Source organism: Temnothorax nylanderi, unplaced genomic scaffold (genome assembly GCF_030848795.1).
Source record: "Temnothorax nylanderi isolate EJ_2023f unplaced genomic scaffold, tnyl_v1.0 TNYL_tig0071_pilon, whole genome shotgun sequence".
NCBI classification, from domain to species: Eukaryota; Metazoa; Arthropoda; class Insecta; order Hymenoptera; family Formicidae; genus Temnothorax; species Temnothorax nylanderi.
In genome coordinates, this window is record NW_027249133.1 from 1 (window position 1) to 16,419 (window position 16,419).

General features: G+C 35.1%; 2 protein-coding genes across 2 annotated transcripts; both read left to right on the forward strand.

Moving 5' to 3' along the window:
* Window positions 1–31: 31 nt before the first annotated feature.
* Polr3e (RNA polymerase III subunit E) lies at window positions 32–5,033 on the forward strand. Its single transcript, XM_071708655.1, has 9 exons — window positions 32–228; window positions 500–995; window positions 1,374–1,624; window positions 1,703–1,896; window positions 2,023–2,195; window positions 2,395–2,596; window positions 2,879–3,078; window positions 3,372–3,535; window positions 3,745–5,033. Exons 2-9 carry the CDS (start codon window positions 954–956, stop codon window positions 4,055–4,057), a joined length of 1,539 nt encoding a protein of 512 aa, XP_071564756.1. The 5' UTR covers window positions 32–228; window positions 500–953; the 3' UTR covers window positions 4,058–5,033.
* A 602-nt stretch (window positions 5,034–5,635) lies between these two features.
* Window positions 5,636–11,635, forward strand: Hrb87f (Heterogeneous nuclear ribonucleoprotein at 87F). Its single transcript, XM_071708662.1, has 7 exons — window positions 5,636–5,809; window positions 6,553–6,764; window positions 7,003–7,315; window positions 7,904–8,147; window positions 9,092–9,310; window positions 9,616–9,790; window positions 11,459–11,635. The coding sequence occupies exons 1-6, from the start codon at window positions 5,789–5,791 to the stop codon at window positions 9,750–9,752; spliced, it is 1,146 nt and encodes a 381-aa protein (XP_071564763.1). The 5' UTR covers window positions 5,636–5,788; the 3' UTR covers window positions 9,753–9,790; window positions 11,459–11,635.
* The last annotated feature ends 4,784 nt before the right edge of the window (window positions 11,636–16,419 follow it).

Here is a 16,419-nt window from a genome sequence, read left to right on the forward strand (position 1 = left end):
TAATGCGATTACCATTAAATATGTTAAAACTTTCAGGCTTTCAGTTAAGGATGCTTACCTCACTATAGACGCATCCTCGTACTGTGGTAGCAGTTTTAAGAGTGCGCAGGCAAGGACCTGAGAACAACGAAAAGTTTTGTCGTGCGTGCCGATCCTCGTGCCGGTCGACTTCCCCGACATCGTTCTAAGAGCTCCGTCGAATAAGCACGTTTCTCACCAAGTGAGAAGGTTGGAGAATCCGCCGGAAAGCGCGCTTCTTGATATAATCTAACTGAAAACTGTGATCATCATATTAAATTACGAGATTTAATGCTATATTAAGAAAATATATCGCTATTTAACAAATCAACAGATCGTAGCGAAACATGAGTTCCACCAGAAGCTCTTTTGCATGCAGAAGTTCTTTTAAGTTGTGTTTAGATACCTTAACGTTGCACGCCGAAGAACGTACGTTTTACATAGGATTTCGTAACTTCTAAAACTGACCGTTTTCCAGCAGAGAGTGGCTATAAAAGATGCCTCGATGCCTCGATGCCTGGAGAATGCACGTGCTTCCTTGCTCAGCAGTGTTGTTCCTCTGGCCGCTTTTTCTCGCGCATGCGCCCCCCTCCACTACGCACACAGAGTGACGCTCGGTCTATCGGTGTGTCGGCACTGTCGGCAGCGCTCGGCTCGGCCAGGCTCGGCAGTGCCGAGCGGGACTATCGCCATCGCCATGCGCCAGCCAGACGCCAATCGCCACCATTCGCTTTCACTCCAATTCGCTCGGCCGGCTCGGCCACGCTCGGCCACGCTCGGCAGCTGTAGGGGGCTGTTGCACAGCGGGTGTATTTTGATCAATTTTGATCTAATTATTCGAAAAAAATTCCGAAAGATGCTCCGTACACGTATATCAGAATAAATGTACATGAAAAATTCAAGAATCATTTCGTGATTCTTGAGAAGTGACAGAGATGGACACCACGGAAGTGGACGATGATCCCGTCGAGAAAGAGGTTAGTGTTCCATTTCTGATTTTAATTTTGCTACTCTGCTCTCGTCAAGATTGTTTAGCGTCAAGTTGTTTAGGTTAGAACTCGCTACTTTGGAGCACGTGGTAAAAAAAATCCATCGTTGACAGATGTTCAATATAAATATAATTACCTCTATTTCTTTCCTAAAACTCATGTATTTTATGTGTTTCGAGGCAAGAAATTTTTAGATTCGCTCAAAATTGCCGCTTTCATGTTTATATATATATATATATATATATATATAAGAGATATATATATAACTTGTTCGGGCCTAGAAACTCGTTTTAGAAATTATTTTCTGCTTTAGAGTATATCTTTACTTTCCATATGTGCGAACAATAAAAGGAGTTGTTTATGCAGATACCAGTGTACCTTTCCAAGACCTTGGCGGATAAATTGTTCATTATTCAGTATCCCGCATACATGAAAGATGGTTGCGTCAACGCCACCTTCTCGAAGACTTCCGTTAAGCCGGAGAATCAAAAAATTCGTATAGAGCTCGCTATAGATGCGGAAAATGAGGATTCTTACGATCACAGTACGGGAAAGCGGTTGGCTTTAAATACAGATGGGAAGTCTGCAGGAAACGATGACGAAAGGACATTCGATAGGTATTGAAAAAGTTTTGGAATAGCTTATCTAGGTACTTCAATTTATAGTCATAAAAAAATGTTTATTTTCTTAATTAGTGATCTGATGGACAAGATTGTCCTGACTTCGGAACGGACTTTGTCGGATTGCTCCAATTTCGCAGTTGGGATCTTTCAGGACGACGAGCTGCACCTCACGCCGTTGAAGGCAATGTTGCACATGAAGCTGCAGTGCGATTATCTGGATGAAACTGAAAAGCATGTCAAGGATGGAACGAAGGGCGGGGGAGAAGGTAAAAGAGGATTTCTCTTTGCTGACTTGTTTATGAATATCATTTACCTAGACAGCCTGTGTTGAACCTTTAGAGCTTGGCACAAGCGAACGAGAAACACTCACAAATTCATTTGCTAACATGCAGACGACGACGAGGAAGAAGATAACGCCACACCGGTGAAAGTGACATTCGCCAGGCATCTACCGGACAACCTGAAGAAGCTGCAGGAACAGTCTTTCCAGCATCACTACAAAAAAAGCCAGGAGGAGCGTTGGATGCATACGAGTTACGCCCCGACTTACGACGTGCAAACTGAGGTAAGTCGTTGATGTAATCGTGAAATTAATGAATTTTCATTTGGAAGGATAATATAATTGACATATTTGTTATTGTAAAAAACCAAATTTCAATTTTCAAAAAAAATCTTACAAGTTTTATCTTTTACTTTATTGCCTTTTTTACATTTTGAGATGTTACATATTAAAATGCTAAACGTTAATTTGTTTGATTGTACAGTCGACACGGATAGAGATGTTCTGCCCGTCAGCCGAAGAGTCGGAAAATATCCTGAATTTGGCCCAGAGGAATTATCTAAATCTATTGGTACCGCAGTTACCTGATGAGTGCTACTCGCAATCCACCTCCGAGGATCAGACGGATCTTCACTACATCAAGACCTTGCCTTTGCTAGATCGAATCAGGATAATCATGAAACAAGGTGAGAAAGGCATTGAAAATGATGCTCGAAGGAAGAAGGATATAAAAAAATATACATAATTTAATTAGAAATTTAAATACACTATAAGAAGCCTTTGAAAACATGAAACTTTCGTTTAAAATATTTTTGTATATTCCTCGTTTTAATGATACACGCTTAGAAACATAAAGAGTCAATTTTTTTCATATATTAGCATAAATGTTGATTGTTGATATAACATAAACAGATTTTTATATCATGTGCAAGAGTTTTAATAGAAATCTATTTTTTATCTTCTTACAGTGAGAGTCATCTCCTTTGCAAAGTTATGTGAAATTCTTTCACCAGAGCACGACACGACAGCGATACTCAAGTATTTGCAGCAAGTAGCTATGCTGGTGCAGGGTAACTGGGTTGTGAATAGCGAACTGATATACCCCAAGGATAACGCCTCCCCTCAGAACAGCACCTCTGAGATCATGTGTAAAGCTCGCGATTATATTGTGAGTGTTTTAAATTTAATAGTAAAAGATTGTCCCGAAATTTAATTTAATTTTTTAGCTTCTAAGTCTAGTAGATTTCAACTACTTCTTCATATTTATATTTCAATTATTGCTATGTTTAACTTCGTGAAACTATTGGTATATCTTATATCTTTATTAAGACGTCATTATCCATGTGGTCAAATTTGATTACTTGTCAAAGTTGCTACTCAAGTGAACGAAAGAAACTTGTGACTTCAAGTGTACAAAGGAAGATTTAACTGTATGTACGTATATAAAATGTGTTTTTTTAGTTATTGTCGTTTATCGAGCAACAATTTTTCAATCGCAATACGATCTCGTCCGCCATCAAGTTGACGCCGAAAGAGATTAATCAAATTTTCGCGGAACTTGGAACGTACGAATCGAAGAAGGGTTGGCGGCTGAAAGAACCACCCAACTCGGACTTCCGTAATAGGTAATCACTAAGTTTCGTTGACTCTAAATATAAATTTAATATCTCTCGACATACTTGTGTGTTAAAGTATCTTGCAATTCCATTCGCTACAAGTAATTTCGAGTATTTTCAAGCAATTCTATGTGATTTCATGTGTAATTTCTCTCATTAAACTTGTCACTATTAGATTTGCATTAGAAATTTTGGCGTTAATCGCCCATATTTTGTAGATATTCCGAGATCGACCAACGGCAAAAAATATTGTGGGATGCGAAGAGAAAACACCTGCGCGAAACGATGGAAGCACAGACTCAGCCACTGCAGCGTCAGCGCCGGAAGTCGAACCGGGAGTCGTTAGGCTCGGAAAACGAGGAGAGAAACATCGGTCGTGGTCGAAAATCGATCAAGGAATCATCTCTGTCGGATAATGACGGTGCAATATCCGAACCGGCTAAGCACAAAAAGAGTCGTTCCAGAAAAATATCGGAAACCACCACGTGTCTCTTCGATCGTCGTCACGTGATCTGTGAATCATGTGACTGATTGAATTATGAATCATGAGATTTTTTCGCAATATCTGGTCAACTTTGTTAAAAGTCGATTTTTCCAGAAATATATTCGAAGCTCGTGTTCAAGCACTAATCACTGATTAACGTATATGTATAAATATAGTATATTACAGTATGTTATGCTAGATTATTGCTAGAGTATTTATTAATACAACTTCGAATTTACACGCACGTACACACACAAAGTATAAAATATACTTTAAAATATAATTTACTGTGTTATATTTATATATACGCGCGCGCGTGTGAGTTGTGTGCGTATTTGGTCAAGAGTAGGGTCTCACGCCAAGCATAATATATTACGCACAAATATAGGAAAGAATTAAGATGTAATATACTACACATTTAGGCATACAATGCTTTCCGTGTCTCAATTATAGGATAGACGTTCTGTAGATTGTGGCTAGAAATTAGTAAAGATTTTTTAACACATATACACACATTAAGAACAGTTAAATTCAAATAATAATTGAGCTTTTTCAGGACAAAAATTCTTTATTTGAGCATGACTGAGCAGTGATGAACTTTTCTTGTATTCTCATGACTGCTAGCGACAGACTTCTTATTACACATATTACACACATGTACATGGTACATGCATGCACACATACACATGATATTTTATGTATATATAAAATATGTAACAATTATACATACACATAAAATTCCATAGTAGGAATATACTGTAATAATGTTCCCTGAATGCACTATTTCGTAAATGCTCACGTTGATTATAAATATTCATTATTATCACAAAACATATGTATGATATTCACTTTGTTGCTCTATTTTTAAGTATACTTTGTATATCTTTAGGAGGCGGAGGAGAAACAAATCAGTTTGTCTTGTGTCTTTTAAGAAAAATTGATTAAGTAATAAATTAATAGATCAAGTTGTAGTGATGTAATAGTTATTTAATTGCTGTAAGAAAATAAATTTGAAATCTTGAATCTTTGTTTTGCATCCAGTGATTGGTTTTTACCTTTGGATCCAACTAATCATCATATTCGATTTCCACTTTTAGCCACTTGGTGAGCGTAGCCAATCAGTATGCTTGAAAAATTCGTCATATGATAAATATAAAATATTAGCTCTCGGCACAATTAGTTCTGCGCGCAATAGAGCACATATAAGAATAAATATTAAATATTAGGATATACAAATATAGGAATACTTCTGTAATAAATATTAAATATTAGGATAGGTAAATGTAGGAATATTTCTATATTTTTTATATTATATTTTATTCTTTTATTTTGTGCGATTAATTATTATTTCTAATTCCAATTTCCATTCCAATAAGAATAAATATTATATTCTGTGCTCTACTGCTCGCATTTGAATAGCATCCAATTGCCTACGTCGCCAATTGGCCAATTCCACACAGGATCATCCTGATTGGTCGGTCCAGTGGAAAAACTCCGAGCACCGCTCGCTATGAGTGGTCAATCGCAACGTGGTGAAAACGTGGACGCTCCCCTCTCCAACTCCGATCAACAGCATTGATTAACGTAGTTCGTGGATGTGGTTGGCTGGTTGGCTGGCTCGCCGGGGTTCACGCGAGTGCGCGCAAGGAGTCAAGGAGTGAAAATCGATCGTCCGTATCGTGGTAGCGTCGTTTCTCTGCCGTCGTTCGCTGTCGGCTTACGTTTCCTCCTGTTTTACAAGCTACACAGGACGCGCAATCCTGTTCAGGTCCCTTAAAATGGTGAAGATGGAGCACGATGTGAGTATTTGCGCCGCCAATATCACCAATCCGTTATCGCACGAAACGGCTACGGCTTCTCTCTTCGACGCTCGCACTGTTCCATTCCATGGCACTTCGGCTACGTCGAGAGCTTTTCGTCGCGAAGTCGCGAGGACGTACGTTGTAGCTCGCGAAATATCTTTCAGACGCGAAGCTTGACGTATACTTATGATCCGAATTTTATGGCAAATTATCCTGAAATGATTAGATAAATCCAGGGTAGGTTGAATCCGAATAAGCAAGAAGGAAACTACGAAAAAAAGACGGCGATTGCTACATCATGGGTAATCACTTCGGCGTTGGGATCTCAACTCGAGAAAATTTCGTATATATAAAAAGACTGAAATTGGTCCAATTACTACTAAACTTGCATCGCCAGGCTTTAACTTTTACATTTCAAGTTTTCTGAGTATAAGTGTGGTAATAAATGTTTAAAGGCTGGTTATCAATAATTTTCGCGTCAATAAAAAAAGAGAGACAATGAGATATAATAAATTGGTAAAAATCAGCAATTTGCTAAAGTATTGCTTAATCGAAGTCATTAGCTTCTTCAATGATTAAAAGAATACAATTAGATCTAGATATATAGAAGGCCATTTTGAAAATTCACTTACAGTCTCAATATCTAAAATTTATCATGTGTGAAACAATATATTATCATATATAATTACTTTATATGATTAAGAAACTTTAATTTACAATGTTGTTGTTCTATGCTTCAGGATGGTAAGAACGAGCCAGAACACGTTAGGAAGCTGTTCATTGGCGGCTTGGATTATAGAACGACAGACGATTCGCTTAAGAAGCATTTCGAGCAATGGGGAGAGATAGTAGATGTGGTGGTTATGAAAGATCCCAAAACGAAACGTTCGAGAGGTTTTGGCTTTATCACCTATTCTCGTGCTCACATGGTGGATGATGCTCAGAATGCCAGGTAAAACAAATGATTTATTCAAGGTATTAAAAAAAAAAGACTGCGCTGGTTCTTACTTAGCTCGGTGTATTCGCACGGATTAAAAAAAAAGATTCAAGATTTTAGAAGCATCTATTTACTGAGAAGAATAAAAAACACTTGATACAAATCTTTTTTCTTCACATAAGTCGATTCCTCTATTCATCTTGCGTATGAAAGTATGAGGGCAAGATTGTCAAAAATCAAATATCTTTTACAGGCCTCACAGAGTAGATGGTAGAGTGGTTGAGCCTAAGAGAGCAGTCCCTAGGCAAGAAATTGGCCGGCCGGAAGCGGGCGCTACCGTGAAGAAACTCTTCGTAGGTGGCTTGAAGGACGATCATGAAGAGGAAGACCTCAGGCAGTACTTTCAGAGTTACGGCAGCATAAACTCGATCAGCATAGTGACTGACAAAGAGACTGGCAAGAAACGCGGCTTCGGCTTTGTCGAATTCGATGATTATGATCCTGTCGACAAAATCTGTCTGCAGCGTAATCATCAGATACGCGGCAAACACGTTGACGTCAAAAAGGTGAGAATATTTATTTTCAAAAATTATTTACTGTTTAAGAAGAATACGATACAGATCCATAAGAAAAAGTTCATAAAAGATGAGTTGATTTTTTATTCTTTTCAGTGTTTCTCTAATTTTTTCCATGTTTTTTTATGAATTTTTAAAAATGTGTCATGTCTTCACATTATATAAAATATTAATAAAATATTCAAGATTTAAGGAATATTTAACTGAATAAAAATTGTCCAATCAACATAGACCGAAAAATCAATCTTGTTATAAATGGAAATGATTTTTTATTTCAATAATATGGAAGAAATATGCACTTACATTTTTGTATAGATTTAGGTATTATTCTTTATCGACTTTATCACTTTCATCAATACACACATAACTCATCATTTTATATATAAATATATTCAACTAAGATTATCGAAAAATAAATATTTCATGTAATTTTTCATACCTGAGATGTTTTGTTTTAATATGTTTTCATATAAGATACAGAATATTTTGCCACAATTTTTTTTCCTTTATTTTCTGCAGATTAAACTAAATTGAATACATGAATGATTCGTATTTTTATTAATATGATTCTTATCACAGGCTTTAAGCAGAGCTGAAATGGCGTCCGCTTCTGGAGGCGGTGGCGGCAGTGGTGGTGGCAGCCGCGGTGGCCAAGGCGTAGGCAGGGGACCCCGTGGTGGTAATCAGGGCGGCGGTAGCTGGGGAGGACGCGGTAGCGGTGGCGGCAGCAGTGACTGGAACAATGGCGGTAATCAGGGTGGATACGGTGGAGGTAATCAAGGAGGTTGGGGGGGTAATGGACCTTGGGAGAATCAGAATCAAGGTAAAGGTTTGCAGACAGACTTTTTCCTCTTACTCTCTTTATTCCTCTTAGAGTCGAGTTTATTCTCGTATTGATAATGTCGCTCTTTAACAACATCGTATTTGAAAAATCGGCTGCGACGTACCGAAAAAAAAACTGCGAGTGGACTTAAAAGTTTTCTTAATTTATTGAAATTATTGAAATTAATTTTTTTTTGTTATACAACACGCTTTAAATAACATTAACAATTCGTCGAGATGTCATGCGAGGGTCAAATTGCAGTGCAAAGACTTTGCATCTGTAAAGAATAATGATGTATGATGCGATGAAAATACATACAGACTAAGTCTGGAAATGTTCAAACTGAATACTCAGAGAGTTGTTTAAACACTCTTACTTTCCATAAATCAAATAGATTTACTACTATATACGTTAAAAGAATACATAAGAATTTTCTACGGTCACTATTATTTCACATTAGTTTTTATTCTAATGCATTAAATTCTTTCACTTGAAACTGTGGCTTGGTCTATTTGTGTTTTCAACGCCTTATTTATAAAAATTATTAGAGTAAGCAAAGTTTCATAGAACATGAACCAATATTAACACAAGAAAGAGTAAAATACAATTAGCCTTTATTTCTATATTAATCTGGTACAATTTTACAAAGTACTTGTTAATTAAGATCTTATTACACGAGAGGCAATAAAAAGACAAAATATGATACTGTCTCTAGTCGATGGAATAGGAGCATAACATTAGGTACTTTCCATTTACATAAAAACTCAGATAATTCTCACTTGTGACGTGGTTTTATCCTTTTTGGGAATTAATGAATAATAAAGACAGAATGACATCACAAGTGAGAATTATCTGAGTTTTGATGTAAATGGAAAGCAACTATTATCTCATTATTTCGAGCGATAAAGATATTGAAAGAAGATGCTGATTGTTGCGTTTTAAAGGAGGAGGAGGCTGGAACCAAAGCGGGCAGGGTGGCTACAACAGCGGCGGTAATTGGAGCAATGACAACTTCGGTGGTGGTTATCAACAGGGTTACGGGGGTGGTCCAGTGCGCAACAATTTCAATTCCGGTGGTAGAGCAGCGCCATACGGTATTAATTCGGGTCCTAGCGGACGTCAGTCCGGAGACTCAAGATGGTTACCACCCTTCAGCGGACAAGGTTCTTTTCCTTTTTAAAAATCAACGACATGACGATCCTTCTTGATTTCTTTTTCTGTTGAACTCTATCATCAACATAATTATTGAAATTTAAAATATTAAAACCCTTTGTCTCGATCTAGTGACAAGTAATGATTTAACAAAATTTTATAAAAGTTATGTAATTTTTTTTGCGAATGAGTAGTACATTTTGTATCTATCGATGTGAATGTACTTTTATATACCTTGCACAATATTACCACATTATGCAATTTAGAAATAATTGTTTTTGTTAACCTATAGTTTTTTTTTCTTGCGATGTTGCAGGGCCTATGGGTGGCGGAAATTCCGGTGGCGGTGGCGGATACGGCAACCAAGGTGGTTACGGTGGTAATTCTCTCGGAGGTGGAAACATGGGTGGTGGCGGTGGTGGTGGAGGAGGCGGCAGTGGAAGGAGATATTAAGAAAATAGCATTGCGCATATCGCTGACCCTTCTCGCTGGTAAGCAAAACTATAATTATTTTAGTATAATATATTATCGATTCGCTACTTCAAAACCGTTTATTTGAAATTACGGCGATCGCGAAATTCCGGGAATGCCGAGTTATTTCCCACAGAATCTTTAATCAGGTTTATGCATCATTAAATAGTACGGACGTTTTAGTTTCCTTCATAGATTACATATTTATGTCAATATGTTAATTGTGATTTACATATTTATAACTTTCATATACACATGGATTAGTTTGTTTTAAATAATATCAGTTATTTATTTATTTTTATAAAATTATATTTTATAATTGGTAATTAGTTTACATGATCTTGCTCACATTACTAGGATGTAATTAGAAAACTTTACAACATATACATATATCCATGATTTATTGAGAGACAAATCTTGAAGAAAACGTAAAATTATTTTATACATGTATGAGGACATAATAATTATTTCATTGATATATATACATATATATACATACACACATACATAATTTTAGGGCTTGTGCAAACGATGCAATTAGAACACAAAGTCTCATCTTTTAGCCATTGTTGCATCCTAATAACAATTATTTTTCTAGCGTGACTATAATTAACAGTTATTTAGTAATCCAGTGGCGTTCTTTTTTTTCTTGTTTTTTTACTAATTAGCACGTTTTCGAACAAAGTTTAGAAGTTTAGATCAGAAGAATAGTATTTCTTTTATTTTACATATGCGTATATATATATATAGGATGATGATTAGTTATTTTGCTATAGTCCGATAAGAAGCGATGAAGGGTTTTTCTGGAGGAATTTACTTAATATCAGTATTCATTTACAATTAATAATACACAAATCTATGTATTAGGACCTCTAAGGGTCTACAGGATCAAGGATTTAAGAATCTCAGGATGTCAGACACCGAAAATTTGATAATCCAAGAATTTAAAAGCATAAATATTGGGTTTTTTTTAGATCGTTATAGAAAGAAGATTGATCAAATCGAATTATGTAATATTTTATAAACTTTAGCAAAGCAGTTTGGATGTGAAACATTTTCCAGTTTTTCTTTAAAATTTGATATTATGAATCTAACATGATGAAGTCCATATATAAGAAGAAAAAATACCAGTACCTAAAAATTTTGATATAGGTCACTTATAAATTTTAATCTTAAAATCTGAAATATTGATATTTTGTAACGTGGTTCAAGATTTTAAGGTTTCAAATATCTGGAAATTTCAGGAATTTTGAAAGTTGTTAGAAATAGACCTACAAGGAAATTATAGATCTGTTTAGAAATATAAAAATAACATACTATCTGCTATATAAGAATTCTATTAAAAACTTTGAGATTTAGAATTTATCTAGAAATCCATAAATGTAGAAATGTAGGATCTAAAATAATAAAAAAATAGTAAAAAAATAATGAATCTAAAATTTTTAGGGAACGCAACTAATTTGGTATTCTTAAATTATTCATAATTATTTGAAATTAAATAAAACGAAGAAAATGTAAAATATTCAATTGTGTAAATCGGAAAAATTCTTGGAATTCAAGAGATATCTTTACAAATCCAGAGCCTTAAAGAGATCCCAAGATTCGGAAATTCCTTGCTCACGACCCGATCGGTCTTTTGCACAGGCTAAGGAATTTAACTAACAGATTTCTTGACTTTTGAACCTCAGGTGAAGCTACTACTCCTCCTACTACTACTACTTGTCTTCTAGTCGCCAGTACTTCTGTACTGTTTAGTATTGGAGCAGGCAGGCAGGCTATCAGGCTAGAGAGACAAGGCAACGAACAGGCAGAAACTCAGAAACAGTCAGGAAGTCGGTCAGGCAGGCAGGACAATCAGGATACAGGACAGAGAAAGAGAAAAAAAGTCATCAGTTAGTTCGCAGTGAGAGGCTTATATGCCTATTCTTTTCTAATCTTGCGTCCAGTTTCTCCCTTTCTCCACTCATTGTAAAGATTCGTATTATCGTTCAAATGTATTTTTACGTTATTTACGAGGATCTGCGCGTAAATATTCAGCAGACAGGCAAAAAAAAATTCATTCATATATACAGGAAGATAATTTACATTAGGAAAAATGAGAAGAAGAAAGAGAGAGAGAGAGAGAGAGAGAGATATATATATAGTGCGTGCATGTAGCGATAAAAACGGCAAGAGAAGAGTATTCGTCAGCGTTTTGTAGGAACTAATTAGGTCTAATTAATAGGAAATAAACTAGTTTACGAAGCTGTATAATTGTTTAAGCATTAGTTGGCTTAAATAAAAGAAACCTTTTCTTTATTATGTCTTAATTTTGCGACGCGAGGTCAATAGGCTATAAGCTCAGACTTGAACTACTGCGAAGGGTCAGAATGTACCGGGTAAACCAGCTAACATTATATATCACCCGGAATATCTCTCGTGCAACTTCGAAGTTTCCATACTTCTTTATAAAACGGGCAAAATGTATATAAAATACAGTTCTTTATAAATCGCTTAACTTTATAAGACAGACAAAATGTATATAAGATGCAGTTTTATATATATATTGTCATATGAATCTCTTATAACTATATACGTAATTTTTTCTTCGAAGCTGCATAATAAAATTATTCATGATAATAACGGTAGATCAGGATCATTCTTGTACGTGTTGAAGGAACCACTTTGTAGGACTTGTACAATAGATGAAAAAAAAAGAAAAAAAAACAAGAAACGAAGGAAAAGGCAGAAATAGATGTACTGTCGACTGTGTAGCCAATGAAAAAAAAAAAGAAGAATGCCACCGATACCTCGAGGCGTCAATGTTCAAATATGTATTCGCAGTATTAAATCATTTGTGTAGAACGAAAATCCCATCCCCAGTCTTCTGTAGTTTTTTTTTATCGCAAAGAATGTTATGAACTATTTGCGAGCTTTTTCCGTACCTGTCGTCGCGATCGTTTGTCATAAAAAAAAGATTTAGGCTCTGAATGACGATAGATTATCAATTATTTCGGACGATTTGGAATATCGGTCTAAAAAGTTTCGAATTACTTCAAATATTACTCAAAATTGAAAATTCTTAAAAAATCTTGAGGATTTTGAAGGATTAATTTTGGCTTAAGTTTATGTATTATTTATATTTACATAGGTAATTATTCAGTATTAATGATTATTAATATTAGTGTCAATATTGATGACAATCTTAATTCTAAAGATTTTTCAAAAACTTTAAAAACCTCTTGAAGTTTTCAAAAACCTGGGAGATTTTAGAGGAGTCTACAATCTCCCGAAGCTTTCAAAATTTTCGAGACTTTTTGAATTAATTTTTTTGTTGATTTTCTCAAAAAATTTTTGAAATTTTTAAGAATCCTTGATTAGGATAATATCTAAACTAATTTAAAATTTTATTTAAATTTTGATTGCTCGAGACTGCTAGAAAAAGAAAAAATGAATTTTTACGTACTACTAATAATAAATATGTGAAAAAAGCCAAATTCTTTAGATATCAAGATTTACGTTACTCAAAGATCTAGTCCAAGCATTTATTACTCAAAGCATAATTTTCGAGTCTAATCCTCTCATCCCCCATATCAGCTCTTCACTCTTCGGTAGATCTAGAGCGGCGTTGAAAGTGCTAGAGTAGTCTCTAGTTAGTCTAGTGCAGTTTGGATTTGAAACTTAATGACGAAGATTATCAGCTTAAGAGCCAGGAAGAAGCTAACAGGTAGCAGAAAGAACATAAAAAGAAGGGAAAAGGCAAAGATAACAGAGAGAAAGGATTCTCAGGCTACGACAGACAGGAACTAGTGTTTACTAGGCTTTCCATTCTAGCCTCTGTTATACAATCACAGGTAGGAATGTTTCGACTCATTTGCTTAGCTATACATATATAACACGTATAAATGTATATATACATATCTATAGGGTGTTAAATGGCAACAAGTGTGTGCATGAAATTACAATCTTATTTTACAGTGTTTTTTGGCGACTACGTTGTGTATCTGGTGAACTGTACATCAGATTTGTTGTTATTGAGAGAACTTGCGAAAGTCTGATGAATCGAATATTAAATGTATTCTACATTTAAATTTATTTTAATTTATAATTTATAATTTGTACAATGTACAAAGTTACTTGCTGAACGTGTATGCCAAATTCTAACGTAATTTTTCAAAAAAGGAATGCAATTTCAAACATTTTAAAAATATTTTTTGCTCAGTTATGTACGCCACGATCACGAAGTTTAACACAACACGCGAAACGCCAGGCGAAACATTGCCGGTTCCATTTAATTCATCTCCCTTTCGCAAAGAGAGTTTTAGGTTGAACAGGAGATATATTTTCGTTCTATAGCTGTTGCATCGTTGCTGTTTCTTTTTGTTATATTTTTCTTCTGTCTTTTTTTTCATCTTCACACCAGTGTTCGTGTGTATACACAGGAAGTCTCTCTTTATGAAAACATCGCTTAGAAATGAGGAAGACTTTTTGACAGACGTTACGCTTATAACGTATCGCCGCGGCCGTCCAAAGATCTAGGGATCCGCATGTTAAAAATGATGTACAGTATAGTTTTAAGGATCTCTTTTGAGTTTTAAAAAGCAAAGTTAAAAGTCTTATTCATCGCGGTTAGCAGGCAGAATTTTCTATATCAACGCGCGAGTACTTTCAAAAATTTATAAATTAAATCTTTAAGCATCCTTTTCTGATTTTTATGTATACTGTTTTTTATGTCTGATGTTTATGTCTATACGGTCTTTTTAAAGATTTTTTTAAGTTACAGCATTTCTATTTTTAAGGTGCGATATTTTCGTCATGTATTACTAGGTTGAAGGAACACGCTATCAAAACTTGCTATGATGCCTAGGATACCAATTACCAGATCTGACATTCAAAGTGTTAGCTTCAAAGTGATAGCTTTGTCACCTAAGATTCCTGCAGGAATAACTGATTCATACATACGCTTTAATACCGATCCACCGGTAATCTAGGAACTCGAGATTTCCAAGGATCAAGGACGATAATTGTGTGTGCAGGAACTTCTTGTGGCGACAATACTTAAAGAATCAGTCAATAACCGAAATGTCGATTTAGAGAGACCAGGCATTCTAGAAGGAAACAAGTTTAACAAACAAGTTAGCGAGATCTAACAACCGGCAAGTTGTCGAGGAAACTTGCTGCTCTCAAGACTCACATGGTACACTGCGGAGTGATAAAACTTGAGAAATTAAAATCAATATTAAGATTCGTTGGAGGAAACATTCAGATACTTGTGGGTTTATTCTCAAAGTAAATTCGTTGCACTGAGAAAAAAATGTTGTTAACTTGACTAAAATTTTCAACTAATTATTATTTTTTTAATTGAAATATTTAAGTATTTGAGTCAAATTACGTCATGTTACATTTAATATGTCATATTTAATTTAAATACATAAATATTTCAATTAAAAAAATAATAATTAGTTGAAAATTTTAGTCAAGTTAACAACATTTTTTTCTCAGTGTGAAAGTCGGTGGGTGGTCAGCCATGTCCTCATCTTGTAAAGCGCGAAAGAAAGAGATGGGAGGCGTTCTCACTTGGTTTATTTAAGTTTACTTGACCGCGGAAAGCAGGCAGGGTGTTTGGTACTGAGACTTCTTTTTACTTTCACTGTATTAATTGCTGTCTTTCGTTTTCATTAATTTCTGGTTTACCGTTCGGGCTGGTACTCGACGAGAGCGATGTGTCTGTGCCGCCGTCCTTCCGAGGCCGCTGACTGAGGTAAGTTCAAGTAATGATCTATCTATGCACCTCTCTGCGACCTGTTTTTTTTTCCCCAAATTGCTTTGAATGTTAATCAGGATCAGGTAATTTTGGAGAAAATAAGAATTTAGGTTTCCAAAAGTTCCAGAGTCGAAGATTGAAAAAATAAATATTTCTAAAAACTAAGGATTTATATATTTTAAAGTAGAATCTATGCCTTTAAAAATTTTCAATTTCAGTAACATTAATCTTAAGGATGCAGTTTATACCTTACCTTTAAAAAATTAAACAGGACATAATATTACTCCATATAAATTGAAGGAAAATTATTGTACGCCACTATGCGCTATGAATTTATTCTTCCTTTTAATAGTGTATTAAGATGTACGAAAAATTTTATAAGAAATTCAATACGTTTCGTATTTTTCACGGAAAGTTCTCAAAAAATGCTTAGTTCAAAACGTTTCAAGGTAGAGACTACTCCCTTAAGCTTGTGCATGATAACTGAAATACGAAAAAGTTTTTTTGGTATCGAGGCCTTTAGCAATACAGGAATTCGAAAATTTCTATGAAAGAGAAATCGAAAGATTTCAGAAAGCTATAAGGGCCGGTATTCATAGTCGGTTCTTATATTTAAGATCGTCTTAAGTACAATCTTAAGATGTCATTAACCAATCACAGAGCCGTATTAGCATCTTAAGATATTACTTAAGACGGTCTTGAAATGAGATCTGACTATGAATATCGGCCTAAGAATTTAAAATAGAGGATTAAAAATTCGAAATTCTCTCTTGGATCGGATGGAATCTTGGAATCTTTCGGAGCAAAAATTCTTGCATTTACAGTTATAAGATTTTAGGAATTGAAAGTTTCTTAAACGAGCTCGTAGAGATCCTAAATTAAAACACCTGGGATTTGTTTAGGATA